Source organism: Ruditapes philippinarum, unplaced genomic scaffold (genome assembly GCF_026571515.1).
Source record: "Ruditapes philippinarum isolate M1 unplaced genomic scaffold, ASM2657151v2 ctg4111_1_1_1_1, whole genome shotgun sequence".
NCBI lineage: Eukaryota > Metazoa > Mollusca > Bivalvia > Venerida > Veneridae > Ruditapes > Ruditapes philippinarum.
The window spans coordinates 34,003-49,620 of record NW_026864369.1 but is presented as its reverse complement, the minus strand read 5'-3'; the positions used below and the strand labels follow the sequence as shown (position 1 = coordinate 49,620).

The window sequence follows — 15,618 nt, the reverse complement described above, 5'->3', positions numbered from 1 at the left end:
AAATAAATGATGGCGCGGAATTGGTGATGTTGAGTATAGGTTGTTTACGAAATTACGAGATAATGATCTCACTTTCCTGCATAATAGTGTTTCCTATATCAATGTGTTTCTTTGTTAAAGAGTAATAATTTAACACAGCAACGTCATATTTTAAATGTTTAAAGTCAAATGTGGCATATAAAGCTTTTTTCTTGGATATTATTCTGTGTTTGTTCCGTGTAGGCCTACAGTAGGGGGAGATTTATCAATAAATAACACGATATGATGAATATCCTAGCTGATGAAATCAAAAATATTAATATGCTTTAAAGGTGACGTCACATTAACTTAAACTTATAATTAATTATTAGACGTTATTACGATACCTTTCTATATGTCCGATATCTGGATCAATACAATAATAAGCTGTAGAACTGACCTTGTTCGAGAACGTTTCATTCGTTTATATAATAACAATGACGATCCGATGACAATAGCACCTGTTGCTAAATATAGTCCGTTATCCTTGACAAATTCAGGTAGAGATTCCATTGTGACTGTTTGTTTGTTGTTGTTCTTTTTTAATTAAGGATGAGTAAACACAACACGAATACTACAGAGCCTGTATGGAGGGCGATCGTTGCCAAAATTCCAGACATGTAATGTGTTCCTTTTGAAAACTACTTTTGAAAATGCGAACATGTATGTCTAGCATTTTTGATTGCATTCGCGCACAGCAAATGATATGCCTCTTAATCCAATCTTTTAATTGAAGGCACCCGCTTTTAAATAACAAGTTTACATGTAAATCTTAACAACTGACCTAACACACATTTACAAGTTCGTATCTACCATTGCATATAATACATAAGCATGTTTACACACTTGTAGATATATCTATATGTACCTGAAAAACACAAATGAAATGTAAAACTCGAATGCAGAAAATATAATTTAATAAAACGTGTTTCCAGTCGTAGAACTACAACAGTACATTTACACAGTTACATGTTTAAAATGACAAAAGTAGATTCACAAAGTTAAACGATTTTAAGTCATGCATGACGCCCCGCCCCTCTCTGAGTACTTACGATCTTCTATCACGGAAATGTACGGACAGGTATAATACCCGTCGCCTCTCTCCTATTTCTCAATAAAGTGAAGGAAAACACGGCGTCCATTCTAACTTTTTTTTATTTCTATAAAAAGTCCAATATAATTTGTATCAAATGAAAGATTACTCCATAAGCTTTCTATGAGTGTCTCGGAAATAAAAATGAATTAAATAGATGTATTGATTTTTTTGTTGTTTTTTTTAGTCTGAAAATAACACTCTCGAATTGGTAAGAAAAACACGGCGTTCCCTCCAAACCTTTTTTTTTATTTCGTAATATATTTTGATAATTTTGGATTGAAATAAAAGTGTGATTAATACGATTTATGATATATAATTATATAATGCCTCAAAGTAAAAAGGAATTAAATCAAAATGAATTAACTTTTCGTTAAAAAGTTTATCATGTTATTTTCTGTAAAAAAGAGAAAATAAGAATCCCTAAAGAACGCTCAAAACGACAAAATTGAGAATGTTGCAGGCCGGTTTGATTGAGCCTGCTCATGGACGGTAATGGAAAGAGCAAGTTATCGTCCACGCCCCCTAGCACCGGCTTAAGCAAAATTCAACATGAACTGGTACAATTTTGAATTTTGAAACATCCGCAGATGTGTTAATATGGTGATTATCATGGAACTTTCAATGTGACACGTAAGTGCCATACCATGAAAAACGGCATATGATCCCCAAGTAAAAAAAACAAAACACACTCTGAAATTCAGTAAGAGAAACATGGCGCCCCCTACTTACTTTTTTTATTTCTTGGTCAATTTTGATAATTTTAGAATATGATAAACAAGATCATCAAGGAAAGGCGGCGTTGATAATTTTAGACTCAAGTAAAAAATTCTGGAAACAAAGTGATCCCTCGGAAGCATTAATCACAACAAAATTACATAAGAATTGCAGACTCGGTTTGATTGAGTCTGTACATGAGAGATAATGAATAAGTGCAACATCCCTCACGCCCCCTAGCACCGGCTTGAGCGGTACTCAATTCTCAACACTTAATAGTGCTTAAGAATCCTTAATGAACTTTCTAGTGATGCCTTAAAATGAAAATTAATTACGTAGAAGTATTAAAAATTTTGTTTCTAACTTATCGTTGTTTTTTTTTCTCTTAAATCCACACTCATATATTCGGAAAAAAATAACGTCGCTTCCTTTAGATACTTTATTCAAAAAGGAAAATAAATATTGAATGAAGTTAAGACCATAAGTTTTGAACAAGTATATTAAAAATCTGGAAACAAGGTGATCCCTCGGAAGCATTAATCACAACAAAATTACATAAGAATTGCAGATTCGGTTTGATTGAGTCTGCACATGAGGGATAATGAACAAGTGCAACATGCCTCACGCCCCTAGCACCGGCTTGAACGGTACTCAATTCTCAACACTTAATAGCGCTGGCATCAATGATCCCGAAAGACCAGAAAAATATAACAACACTGAAGTGAAGTACGGGGCAACTTTTTACAGCTGCCTCACGGCACTTGAAACCTGCTGTTGTGAAGTATAAAAATCTGGAAACAAAGTGAACAAATGAACATAAGAATTGCAGACTCGGTTTGATTGAGTCTGTACATGAGGGATAATGAACAAGTGCAAAAAGTTTTTATTCATACTGAAAATACCTTATTAAAGATTGTACATTTGTACATATGTGCTACGGATAAGTATTTTTTTGATTTCGGAAAGGAAATCTCGGTGGCCGCTTTAAAATATACTTGCATAGTTTTTGTTGAAAATGAAATTTGTGCCAATACATTTTTCAATGATACCAATAAGAATATTGGGTGGTTTTTTACATTATTAATAAAATTACTCCCTTGAAGTTGGTCATTGTTTCCCCTAAAAATTTCCCAATCGCCGATGTTTCTCAGGAATATATGATAAACAAGATCAACAAGGTAAGGCGGCGCTCAATGAACGCAGCCCCACATGACCCAGCAACAAGAACAAGTGGCAAGAAGCCAAGGCGGACCCAAAACAAAACACAGGACAGGGCACTAGGCAGAGCACGGACAGGCTAATCACTAAAATGATAAATAATTTGTAACTGATAAAAACACGATGTTAAGAATAAGGTAATGCATAAGTTATCTTCATCATAAATGGTAAAATCAGCAATTTTCAAGTGATGTTGCTACTGACAAAACTTTTGTAACAAATGTAACATATATATTTTATGAAAAATGCCGTATGTTGTCCTTCAGTTTTATTTAAAAATATGGGAGAGGCGCCGTTTTATACCTGTCCGCAATAGAAGTTCGTAAATACTCCGAGAGGGGCGGGGCGTTATGCTTGACTTAAAATCGTTTAACTTTGTGAATCTACTTTTGTCATTTTAAACATGTTACTGTGTTAACGTACTCTTGTAGTTCTACAACTGGTAACACGTTTTCTTAAACTCTATTTTCCGTATTCGAGTTTTACGTTTCATTTGTATATTTCAGATCTATAAGTGTGCAAACATGCATATGTATTGCATGCAATGGAAGATACGAACTTGTAAATTTGTTGTCGATTTAGATGTTAGGTCAGTTGTTACGATATATATGTAAACTTGTTATATAAAGGCGGTAACCTTCAAATAAAAGATTGAATTAAGAGGTTTTCAATAAAAATGGTAGGCATACAAGTTCGCATTTTCAAAAGTCATTTTAAAAAGGAACACTTTACATGTCTGGAATTTTGGCAACGAACGCCCTCCATAAGCCTGAGGTTAAAATTCAGCTCATGATATGAATAAATGACAGATAACGTTATCCGGACGAATACTCCGTTTTTTTCTGTAAAAATTAAAGATCCTGTAACTCATTTATCTTAAGGTTTTATATCATAAATATAATGCTCAGAATGAAAATTTATCAATATTGTAAGTTCCAAAATGCATAATTTATAAAGATATTACCAAATTTACATTACATGTTAATTAAAGGAGGTAGTTAGATATTTATTTTCTTTTAAGTCTAAGAAGAAATGAAAGCATATATTAATGATTACATATAATGTGGGCAAATATTTACAGTACTTTAACATATTTTTCGATGTTTGAAAATTGTTTTAGAAGCATAATTATATGCATATATAAAATTTAACTTAATTGAGGTAACAACCTTAATTAAAACATGCAGGATCTTTGATGATTTTAACCTTCTGAAAAATTCCTTCTAATTATAAATGAGCCGCGTCACGACAAAACCAACATAGTGGGTTTGCGACCAGCATCCGCGCAGTCTGATCAGGATCCATGCTATTCGCTATCAGTTTCTCTACTTGTTATTGGGCTTGTAAGCGAACAGCATGGATCCTGATCAGACTGCTCCGACGCGCAGGCTGGTCTGGATCCATGCTGGTCGCAAACCCATTATGTTGGTTTGGTCGTGACGCGGCTCAAATGTCTGTTGTTGTCGCTGCTGTACACACTTTATGCCATCGATTTTCATGTTATATAGAAGCAGATATAAGAAGGTCAGTTTTTTTTGGTCTTGATTTATATTATTTAAAATTCACAATATCATTAACTGCCAGAAAATGATCACTCCATGTCCACGTGAGTATATGAACTTGTTTATAATATTTTGCCATGGTTTTATATAATATACATAGAGGATATTTGTTTAGTTCAGTGTAAGATCGGAATATATTTCACCGAGTGAGCACCAAAAGGTTTATTTCACGAGTGGCGCAGCCACGAGTGAAATATGAACTTTTGGTGTTCACAAGGTGAAATATATTTCAATCTTACACTAAACTAAACAAATTTTCTTTTTATTACATGCAAAGGAACGTTTTAAGAGACATTTAACCTAATACTGAATGAAAAGCGCGCCAAATAATAACACAACGTGACGTCATTTACGACGTCACGTCATTAAGTTGGTACCCAGTACTGTGCACGCTGGTATTTCACTGAAACAACGTAAGGGGCTTAAATTCAAAACAGTGAAATTATCAAAGTGGTAATTTCACTGTTTCAAACAGTGAAATTACCAGTTTTATGTCACTGATATATTTCTATAAACCACCGAAAAGCATGTAATAAAATGTAATGTTACATGTACACATTCGAGGCGTATGAACCTAAATATTTAGAACGGGAGCTTTAAAATAAAGTACATTTTTAATAGATTAATGGAAATTATTATTCAATACATGCTAATAAAACTATATCATTGATTATCTGATTTATAAACATCAGTAATAAATAATGTGTAACGAATAATTTACAAATGATGTTTTCAATTGATACAAGAAAAACAAACTATTTTCCTCTTCAAGAAGCACACAATTTCCCGCTTCCCTAAGATTAAATCTTTCTATTTCATAAGTAACACATTAAAATAAAGTAAACCTTAAACCTGTTGGTACCATAAATGACCAGGCTTTGCCACCAGCATAAAACCAGGCCAGGCTGCACGTCCTTGTTGTCTGGTCAGGCTCTATACTGTTGGCAGCTCAATTTTTGTATTTTGATATGGAAATCCCATGACTTTCAAGTATACTAATATATACAGACTCGCGTCCAAAACGTTTATATAATATTATTGTTTCACTGCTTCTGAGGAATCACTCAATTTTTATCAGATTGTTGTTATACTTTTTGTTTATAAAATATATTGGTACCAAAGGTGAAAGTACCAATGGCACCCAAGACGTCTTATCTTGATCATTAATTTGGTCATTAGTTTGGTCCAGTTGTGAATGTAATTTTTATTGTTATTAATTAATTGTATTCGAAATGAATTTGTTTATTTTGCAAATAATATTTGACATTTACAAACTTTAGAATATTATTGCAGCCCAATATTATCAATTATGTTTCATATTAAACATGAAAATCAGATCAGGATCGTGATTTTCAATGACGTCATAGTAAGACACTACCATATCACTGTCTTTTGTATCACTGTATTTTATCATTTTTCGGCTGCACAACAGTACCATCGATATGCCGATGGTAAGTCAGTCTACAAATGGATAACAATATATTTACTCCGTCTTTCTTTGGCAAATTTTTTGTTGACAATGGATTTACCCTGGACTGCAAATTTATATAACAATGACAAATTTTGTCCGTAAACATCGGTACCATGGTATGACTATGATAAGTAAACCTACCTATGGTAAGCCTACAATGGTATGGTATTTCATTATTGGTACCATAAGGAATACTCTGAACGCACCGTATTTGTTGTAAATACATGTACATGTATATCAAAAGTATTTTAACTTCGATTACAATAAACAGTAGATTTCATTTGGAATATTTTGAACTCAGAAAATGAAATTAACGCAGTGTTGGTTATGCAAGGGACACAACTTGTATAGTCTTGTATTGCATGCCCTCTAGAGTTATCTATAAAACATTACATGCGTGAATCTATAAATAAATTTAGTTAACCACCAGTTGTAAGGATGGTTAAATTTACTTCGCCGGAATAATAAACCTATGGATAATATTTTAGCTATATGTTCTTTCATTATTTAATTGTAAACTTGACTGATAATAAAACATACAATAATATATATTATTGTTTTAAACTGCAAATTAATTAAAGGTTGTACTCAAATTTTGGAATTTAATCCATTAGTTACTGTTGCAACTGCTATACTATAGTGGTCAGATTCTATTAGAATCGATTGATCGTCAAACAGTCACAAAATTGGTGGACGAGTATATTTTCAGGACTCAGCAGATCTATTTAAGTGTCGCTATATAAAGATGTTGGACTTAACAACAACAACAACAACAACAACAACAACAACAACAACAACAACAACTAATTTATACTATTTCAATCAATTATTTTATTATTTTGAGAAGTCCCTAACATAAATGTATTAAAGAAGCATACTCGTGGTCCCCAATTAAAAGATTAAAAAAACTATTCTCTTCAAGGACACATTCAGATGGTACGGAAAAAAGTTACATTGGTCCATATTACATTATCTATAGTTAATTGATATAATTGTTGAAACCTTTACAAGCTTTTTAAACACTTTAATTATTCTATAAAATAATTTATTATGATTGAAATATCAATTGGTAGATCACACATGAAACAACCTTTAACAGTGACTGAATAAAATACGGTGTTGTAGATATGTGTATCGACTAATTGACTCCTTTCTAGATAAGAAAAATAGGAGATGACTTATAAAATAATAAAATTATCATGTTGCACTTCAAATTATCAAAGTTTATAAATACTTATATATCTTGCATTATCTATACATTGAAGAAAAAAAAACAAGTTTGTTCCACCATCTAGTGAGGAGAGGAATAAGTCTAACTATACATTATGACGGTAAAAATAAAGTGTTTTATATATTAGGATATCTTAACTTTATTTAATTGTATATTATATGATCACGGTATCCTATTTATTCATCTTTTTGAGTTTCTTATTGTTTCCTCAGTTTTACGACACTTATTTTGTCTGATATCCCTGCTGCTATCAGAACTTTATTTCTCCTATCAAATGTTAATGTACTAGGACGTCCACATGTCATGTCAGATAGGTTTGTTATGACCTCAAGTATATTTCTACCATCTTCACTTATTTGTATAATATTCCCATTCTTTCCTATTACATAAACATAGCCTTGATCATCTACACAAACTCCACATGACCTATCTATGTCTTCATTGTTTAATGTAAACAAATGTTTTCCATTGTTGTCAATGGTAACAAGCTCATTTTTACATGGAAGGTATAACTTACTTCCATCATTACTCACAGTTATACGTGCTTTGTCAAAGTAATTCCAACTTTTAAATGAATAAATCATCTGCTGCTTTATACCGTCTGTACTATAGCTATAAACAGAACCATACCAGTCTCTAGCATATATCTGATCACCATGACAAGCCAGACCACGACAAGTATGAATTGTATCAATGGATCTAATCAGTGTCATACTATGTTCAGTATCAACAAACTGAAGTTTCCACAACATTGATACAACAGCTACATTATCACCGACATAGCAAATATCACACGGTTTATCAGGAAGATCACATACACACTTTATATTATACATGTTATCAAGTTTCTTCAATTTTTTATTATTGTTATCTGCAAGCAGAGTTTCTCCTGAAGGTAGCTTACAACTTCCTGTAATGAAACGCTCCTTTCTATCATCATTGATCTTGATGTTAATCTCACGTTTCTCTTCGACTGACCATAAACCAGACGACATTAACCTCAATCTCGACCTCGATCTCTTTACACTCAAATCATCTGTCTCAGTCTGTATTACCCTGAAATAGTACTCTAGATTATGGTCATAGAAACGATATAACTTTTTCTGTTAATTGAAAAAAATGTGATCAAATGTGAAGGATAAAATATTCAAATATTGACCGGCTATTTTTTTTTAATTTAAACATGAAACAAATGTTTTTTATTAATTATTGTAGATTTATAAAAGATGATAGTGATATCAAGAGCAAATAATTTATAGATACAACTGCACTGAGTAATAATACATTATAATAATTAAAACTGACGACTTTATCAGAAAAAGTAGAAAGGATAAAAATAAATAAATAAGATAAATCGTTTAATTCAATCTTAGTCTAAAATAAGTTTAAATCAGTTAAATTCATGTGTAACTGCATAGTGCTCATGTAGCTCTAGTCAAAGTCACCTGTTTGAATGTTCAATTGGAACAACCGGAATATTCACAATATAATATTAATTTCCATAAATTTTCAGCTAATTTATATTTGATGCCAGGAGGCTTTAAATTTCAGGCCCCGTTTTCACTTAGGAAATAGATCCGAGTGCATTGTTGTAGAATAATGCGCGGTTCGAGTTCAAATGCATCGGAATATAATTACGTAGACCTGGAGGCCTGAGTGATTAATTACAAAGCATTTGAACAATACACCATGCATTAATTGTTATATGTAAGAAAAATCACTATCAATTTCCAATCTAACATGCCAATATAAAAGAGAATATATTCTGAGTAAATTGAACGTAGTAGTTATTTTCCCGGCGTCATTTAGTTAATTCGTCAAAATTGACGTCATATGACATGTAATCATTATTTCTTTATGCTGTGCATGTTTAAAGACCACGACCACGGTGACAACACCGACCACGACCTGTTCATGTATAACATATATAATATGTGGAGATATGTACTTTTGTATCAAACAGCTAAAAGGTATTGACTTAGATTGTTTTTTACCTTTCCAATCCAGGAAATCCTCTTTTCAGCTGCATTGGATTTTGTATTCCTGAAATGAAATGTTCATATATTGTTTATTGATATTAGATAAGGGCGATCCAATGCCTTCCTTTATAAAAGTAATGGTTTGAATCAACAAGTGAATTTGTTGAATTGATATCTTCGGTCGTTTGATAAAAAAGCGCTTGATTGAAACGTGTGTATGTTATGCGCTTGCGAATATAATTATGATACATGTTTAAGGCTAACATAATTGTGCTGTAATAATAGGTCAACCTTTTGAGCAACTATGACAATTAAATATTTGTACGACGTATTGTCATGTTATTTTGGTCATTTATTATAAGTATATTACTAATATTACTATATATAAGAGTATCAATTTAAAGATTCAGCTGAAATTTAGCTCAAATTATCAAAGTAGACAAAGATGAAAAAAATAAAACTATTAACTATGTGGATTATCAATATGTATTTATTTCAATTTGGATAAAAAACAATAACAACAAATGAATCACTATAACTAAGCAAGTCAATATGTATCTAGTATAGGGCTATCTCTAAGTACTTAATTGCAGTAGATCTAATTTATAAAGGTTAGTGCGTTCTTCGATGAATTTTGATTTGAAACTTTTCCTTAAAGACATACAAACATATTCCAAGATACATGTATGTTAAAATCTTTCACATAAGTATTTCTTTTGCTAACCTACAAAGGGCCGTAGCTAAAATGCATAATCAGAGTTTGATTATATTTGATTACATAACTCAGAACTACAGCCAGATAAAAAAATCTCAAAATCTGTATCTTACAATGTCATCTGTACACTATGCTGTTCTTATTGATAACGGAAATAATTTGAAAGACAACAAGATTTAGGACACTGAGGACAATGGCGCAAACGTTATGGGATGCAGAGCTACAATTTTTGATTAATAAACCATTCCATAATCACTCATGAACGTATTATATTTAACGTTAATAACTAAACACATAAAGTGTTAAAGTTACGGTTTAAAAAAATAAAAGGTAATACTTTAGTTACTATGAAATGAAACGAAACAGATGCTTTACACTGCATTTCTCCTCAATAAAATATTACTATTTATGGAGATATGTAGATAATGTTTATAAGTAGCTGTATTGTTGAAGGACTGTTAGAGAAACAGACTGCCAGATGGAAAGATAAACAGCCCGAAGGACAACGCAAAAGCTATACCCCACTGCCTTCCGTGAGGAATAATAGTAGCTAATTATAATAAGTACTATGGGATAGAAAATGTATTCATATTTATGATAATTTATGTTAGACAAACCTTCCATTTGTGCCCTGCCTAGAAGTGAAGTATTTCCTGTAGAAATCCTGTCATGACTTGACAGCAAGATTGGCCTTTGTGACGGTACCACTGATAATGGTGTTGTGTAGTTCTCAAACAGTGTGGTATTTGATATGGTGCCTATAGAATGATCTGTATTGATGAACTGTCCAGACACATGTCCATATTCTAGTCCTAAGTTTAAAAGAAGAAGAGAAATATATGACATTGTTATGACATTGTATGCCATTGTTTATGGAAGAAAAAGGAAAAGGCATAGCATCGTATGTCATTGTATATTCCAGCGAAGATTGTAAAAACCAAGGCAGCCTGAAGGACAACTAAATCCCCTTCTGCAGGGAAGATGAATGTGTACTACTTGACCTTTAACAAACCATAACCTTGATTTTGTGCCATGCATATCATGAGTACATTTGCTCATAAAAAAAAGTCAGTTTTAAGTATTGACCAACTTCAATACTCAGAAGGATACCTTAGTAAATCCTTTTATTTTATTTTAATTTTTATGTTAGGGTCTTGGTGACAATGGGAACTTTTAGAATAATTTTCCTACATATTTGGTTGTATCATGCTTTTATTAGACAAAATTGATGTCCCATCGGCTTTTGTGATCTGTTTCAATTTATTATACTTTGATTGTGACTCTAATGTATTTCGTGTTTTGTTTTGTTTTTTTGTTTCTTTCTTTTTTTTTTCTTCATTCAGGTGAGAATAAACAGACTGCTGCTTATGTTATAACCTTGACTTTGGGAGAATCCATCTGGTTGTTCCCTCTGAAGGTGATGATGGTGATCATTTGTGCCAATATTATTTCTTTAAAAAATCAATAAGTAAAAAGTTATGTAGAGGACACAAAATTGTTGTCTTCCAACATTTGGCATCTATATGTGACCTTGACCTTTGGGGTAGCAATCTAAATATTGCGTTCCACACATCATGTCATTATGGTGACCATTTGTGCAAAGTAATTTTCGAAAAACTTTTTAGTAGTTTAAAAGTTTAGGAGCAGACAGGATAATGTGGACTTCATCATTGACTTTTAAGTGTGACCTTGACCTTCAGGCCAGCAACCTAGATGTTGCGCTCTGCAGATTGTGTCATGGTGGGGATCATTTGTGCAAAGTAATTTTAAAACCTTTGAATATTCAATAAGATATAGAGCCGACATGGAAAATGGATGTTTCCAACATTGGGTAGTTTAGTGTGACCTTGATCTTAAGGGTAATGACTTGATTGTTGTGCTCTGCACATGTGTCCTTATGGTAATCATTACTGTCAAATTAGGTTAAAAGCATTGCAGCGGTTTAAATGTTATGGAGCGTAAACTTAACACTTGACCTTTAAGTATGACTTTGACCTTGGGGTTGGCAACCAAATTATTGCACTCTGCAAATCGACTTATAATGGTGCTCACTTGTGCTAGGTTATAAAAAATCAGAGGTTTTAAAATTTATTAAAGCAGCTAAAATGTATATTTCTTAACATTTGACCTTAAAGCATGACCTTGCCCTCGGGGTAGCAACCAATTTCTTTCGCTTTGCACATCGTCTCATAATGGTGATCACTGTGCCGAGTTATTTTTAAAATGATAGGATGTAAAAGTTATGGAGCGATAACGAATTTTTTATGCTTTTAACACTTGATCTTTACCTAAGACATTGACCTTGGGGTAGAAACCCCAAATTTCGTTTTAAACCCTTAAAGAAAACCCGGGTTTCCTTTTATTAAAATAATAAATTTTTTGATGGGAAAATTTCATACTTTTTTTAAAAACTTTTTTTAAAAAAAATTTTAAACGAGGGTATGATTGTAAAAAACTACGAAATATTAAATTTAGTTCGGTTTAGTTCAATTTTAACCCGGCGTTTTTTGAAAATTTACTCCCCCCACGGGGTTCAAAATTTGGCCCCCCCCGCCCAAAATTTCGTTAAAATTTTTTCTAGTTTACCCTTTTTCACACGTTTTTTTTCCCGTCATCTGCCCCGCTATAACGGATTGTAAAAGGTTTGGTAAAACCCATATTGTCCATTCGTAAAATTTTCTTTCCTCAAAAACAAATTTTTCCCAGCAACTCGTAAATGTTTCACAAGGGAGATTTTGGGGAAGTCAATTGTCAATATGTGGGGGTTTTTTCAAAAGAAAAACATTGCTTTTCCTCATAGGCAGACCCCCAAATAAAACAGTATAGAATTTTCCCAAACATTTTTTTCCCCCCGTTGGGCAAAGCCTTTTTTACTTAAAAATTTTTCTTTGCTTTTTATATATTTTCATCATCTTTGCCCAAAAGGGGTTCAATTAACCCTTTCAGGAAACTTTCCTTTAAAGTTTAAAAAATTAAAAAAAGTCAAATTTTTTTAAAAAAAAAAACCCAAAAAAACAAAAAAAACTTTTTTAATTTAAATTAAAATAAACATAAAAAATAAAAAAATTTTACCCCCCCAAATTTTTTCGGGTTTACGGGCACGAAAGGGTTGCGGTTTTGCCCCATGACTTTACCCCTTAACAAATATGCCCCCCTATTCTTTTACAAATTTGGTTTCATCTTTTAAATAAAAACATCCCAAGGGTACCCAAAAAGGGGGTTTAGGAAAAACAAATTTTTTTAAATGAATAAATTCTAAACAGAATAACACCTGTAATTAAATTAAAACAAGAAACACCACCGACTTTTATATATTTTCTAAAAGCAAACAAATAAAACGGTGTAAACAAATTTTTAAAAATAAATTTAACTTTTCCTTTTTTTATCTTTTGACCGTCAAGTTATTTAAAAGGTCATTATTCAACATGTCCTTTTGGTCAAAGAGTCCGTACATTAAAAAATAAATATGATAATACAATATATGAAAACTTTGAGGTCAATTCAATCTAAAAGATTGTTGGTTCAAGTTTCGAAGACTATCAATTTCAAAAATCAAACAAAGTTGTAGCCGCAAATTCCAAAATTCAGCAAAAATCGCGACACATTTAGACATTTGAACTTGATGGTCAGTGTTATTGATGAATGAAGGTCAAAATTTAGTTTGGTCATCTTGTATGTGGTATTGCCCCAGGGGTTTTTGTGGCCAGGTATCATTATTACCCAGAACTGAACATAGTAATTGATCGAGGAATGGGCAGCACCGCCATGACTGTAACTATACGGCTATTTTTTTTTTTCGAAAATAGTCAGCCTCAAAATACACTACAATACAGTAGAACCAGTTCAATAGCCCATAACCAAAGGACAACATGAACTAAAATAAATTGAGTGTGGAGAGAGAAATTAACGTAAGCATTCTAAATTAAGAGATTATTTCATTCAATACATTATCTACATTAACATTAACCTAGACTGATTTAGTTCTTTTAACATGATAACAGTTTCTCGCAAAGTTAACGATTAATAAAATACCTATTGTAAGGTCAGCCGGTTGTTGTTGAAAATTGTATCAATATAAACCCACCTTTACACCACTTCGTTCTAAGAGTTCATGCAGGTTCCCCAGAACCTTCCATTTTTTCTTAAGATTTTTACTATCACAATGTCCAAGGCTTTATCGCTACTATCTCTCTTTGTTGAGTGCATCATGCTTTTAAATATATCATCCATGGCTTTAGCTTTGCTTTCATCATAGGAAATTCTACCAAATGGATCTCTACATAAAACCAAGTCTACATCTTCTGGATCAATGTGACGCCAATCAGACGACTTGTGCATTTCTACACATCGTTTGTAATTATAATCCATCCCCTTTATTGCTGCAAGAGCGGTCTCAAAATAACGGCTATTGTTGCATCCGGTTACAACCACGTGATGGCCATCTCTTAGTTTAGCTCGAATGTCTGTCACTTCACTTGGTGGGTTAAAATCGCCTGATAGTTCTTTCATCGTTGACTCAAACCCCGCTTACAAACAGTAAATAGTTATAAGCACAAATTTCCCTCATGAAAACAAAAACTTACTTACTTATAAATTAACTTTTATTAGATCATAGAGATAATGTAATTAATATGTCTGTTGTGATAGATTAGATCATAAGATTATAAGATTAAAATGGAAAAAAATTGTCTAAGTTAGAAATGAATGTAGACGACACTTTTCGAATGTTATTTTTTTAATTACCAACCTACCTTGAAGCCGTGCCAGAATATCATCAGCAACTTTTATTCTTTTATTTTTGTCCCCTGAAGTACAATAAATTTCACATCCAATAAACAATTCAACTATCGAAGCAACAATTAATTATAAAGTTTTTGAACGATGTCATATATAATTAACCAATCATTTCAAATATATTTCATTTTGAAAATTGCGTCTAAAGTTTCTTAACCCATAGATACAAATCTCTTCGAAATATTCTGATAATTTTGCTTAGCTTATCATATAAAATATTAGTGTTGATTTGTTATTATTAAGATTAATACTATGAGGCGATCTAATAACAATAAAAAAACGCAATATAAACCTTAAGTTGATGTAAAATTACTGAAACTTACCTGAAGGTCCTGGTTTTTGGACCGTCACTTGTCTGAGAATGGATGTATTTGCATGCACTTCGCAAAATGTTTAACATCTGCTTAATTGTTTCTTCATGCCATAACCGTTGACAATATCACTGAGATTTGGTAGATGATTACATTTTACCTGATTTATTTTCTCTAGTAAGGATGCTTGATCATTCGTATCAAGCGCATTCGTTGCTATAAGCCTAACAGAAGAGTCCAATCGCCCCCAATAATCATCGAAGTCATCCCTCTGAAATATTGCCAGTATTTGGGTTATGTTGCAACTCATTTCGAATCCCTCGAATTTCAGTTTTCAACGCGAATATTTCGACTGGCTGCAGACGAGTGGCAAAAAGTTCTGTTATCAATGTTACCAGTATTGAACGTCCCATTGGTTTCATCAGCGGTGCTGTTACCAGGATACAATAAATCATACTGAATCTCTGTATGTGTCAGGATACAATTACATACTGAGGCTTTTTGTTATT

General features: G+C 32.4%; 2 protein-coding genes and 1 long non-coding RNA gene across 3 annotated transcripts in view; all 3 read right to left on the bottom strand.

Annotated features, from left to right (window-relative positions):
• The window catches only part of LOC132725353 (failed axon connections homolog), a gene marked incomplete at its 3' end in the record, with an annotated part of 30,657 nt that extends 29,630 nt beyond the window's left edge, over positions 1-1,027 (bottom strand). The window contains exon 1 of the mRNA XM_060710461.1: positions 419-1,027. Within this exon, the coding sequence (XP_060566444.1) occupies positions 419-531 (113 nt within the window). The remainder of the gene's footprint in view (positions 1-418) is intronic.
• A 6,178-nt stretch (positions 1,028-7,205) lies between these two features.
• On the bottom strand, positions 7,206-11,244 carry LOC132725360 (uncharacterized). The gene is made up of 3 exons (XM_060710463.1): positions 10,622-11,244; positions 9,305-9,353; positions 7,206-8,366 (listed from the first exon to the last, which is right to left on the bottom strand). The coding sequence occupies exons 1-3, from the start codon at positions 10,869-10,871 to the stop codon at positions 7,508-7,510; spliced, it is 1,158 nt and encodes a 385-aa protein (XP_060566446.1). The 5' UTR covers positions 10,872-11,244; the 3' UTR covers positions 7,206-7,507.
• Positions 11,245-14,161: 2,917 nt separating this feature from the next.
• On the bottom strand, positions 14,162-15,507 carry LOC132725356 (uncharacterized). Its single transcript, XR_009625037.1, has 3 exons — positions 15,122-15,507; positions 14,756-14,809; positions 14,162-14,530 (listed from the first exon to the last, which is right to left on the bottom strand). It is a non-coding gene; the product is annotated as an uncharacterized LOC132725356 (long non-coding RNA).
• Positions 15,508-15,618: the final 111 nt, after the last annotated feature.

Bases quoted from the DNA above. Each gene is read 5' to 3' on its own strand.
- LOC132725360 (XM_060710463.1), bottom strand. From the start codon at position 10,871: ATGGCATACAATGTCATAACAATGTCATATATTTCTCTTCTTCTTTTA. The intron at 9,354-10,621 runs GTTTGTCTAACA...ATTTCATTTCAG, and splicing joins AGGCAGGGCACAAATGGAAG to GAATACAAAATCCAATGCAG. The intron at 8,367-9,304 runs GTAAAAAACAAT...GTACTATTTCAG, and splicing joins GGATTTCCTGGATTGGAAAG to GGTAATACAGACTGAGACAG.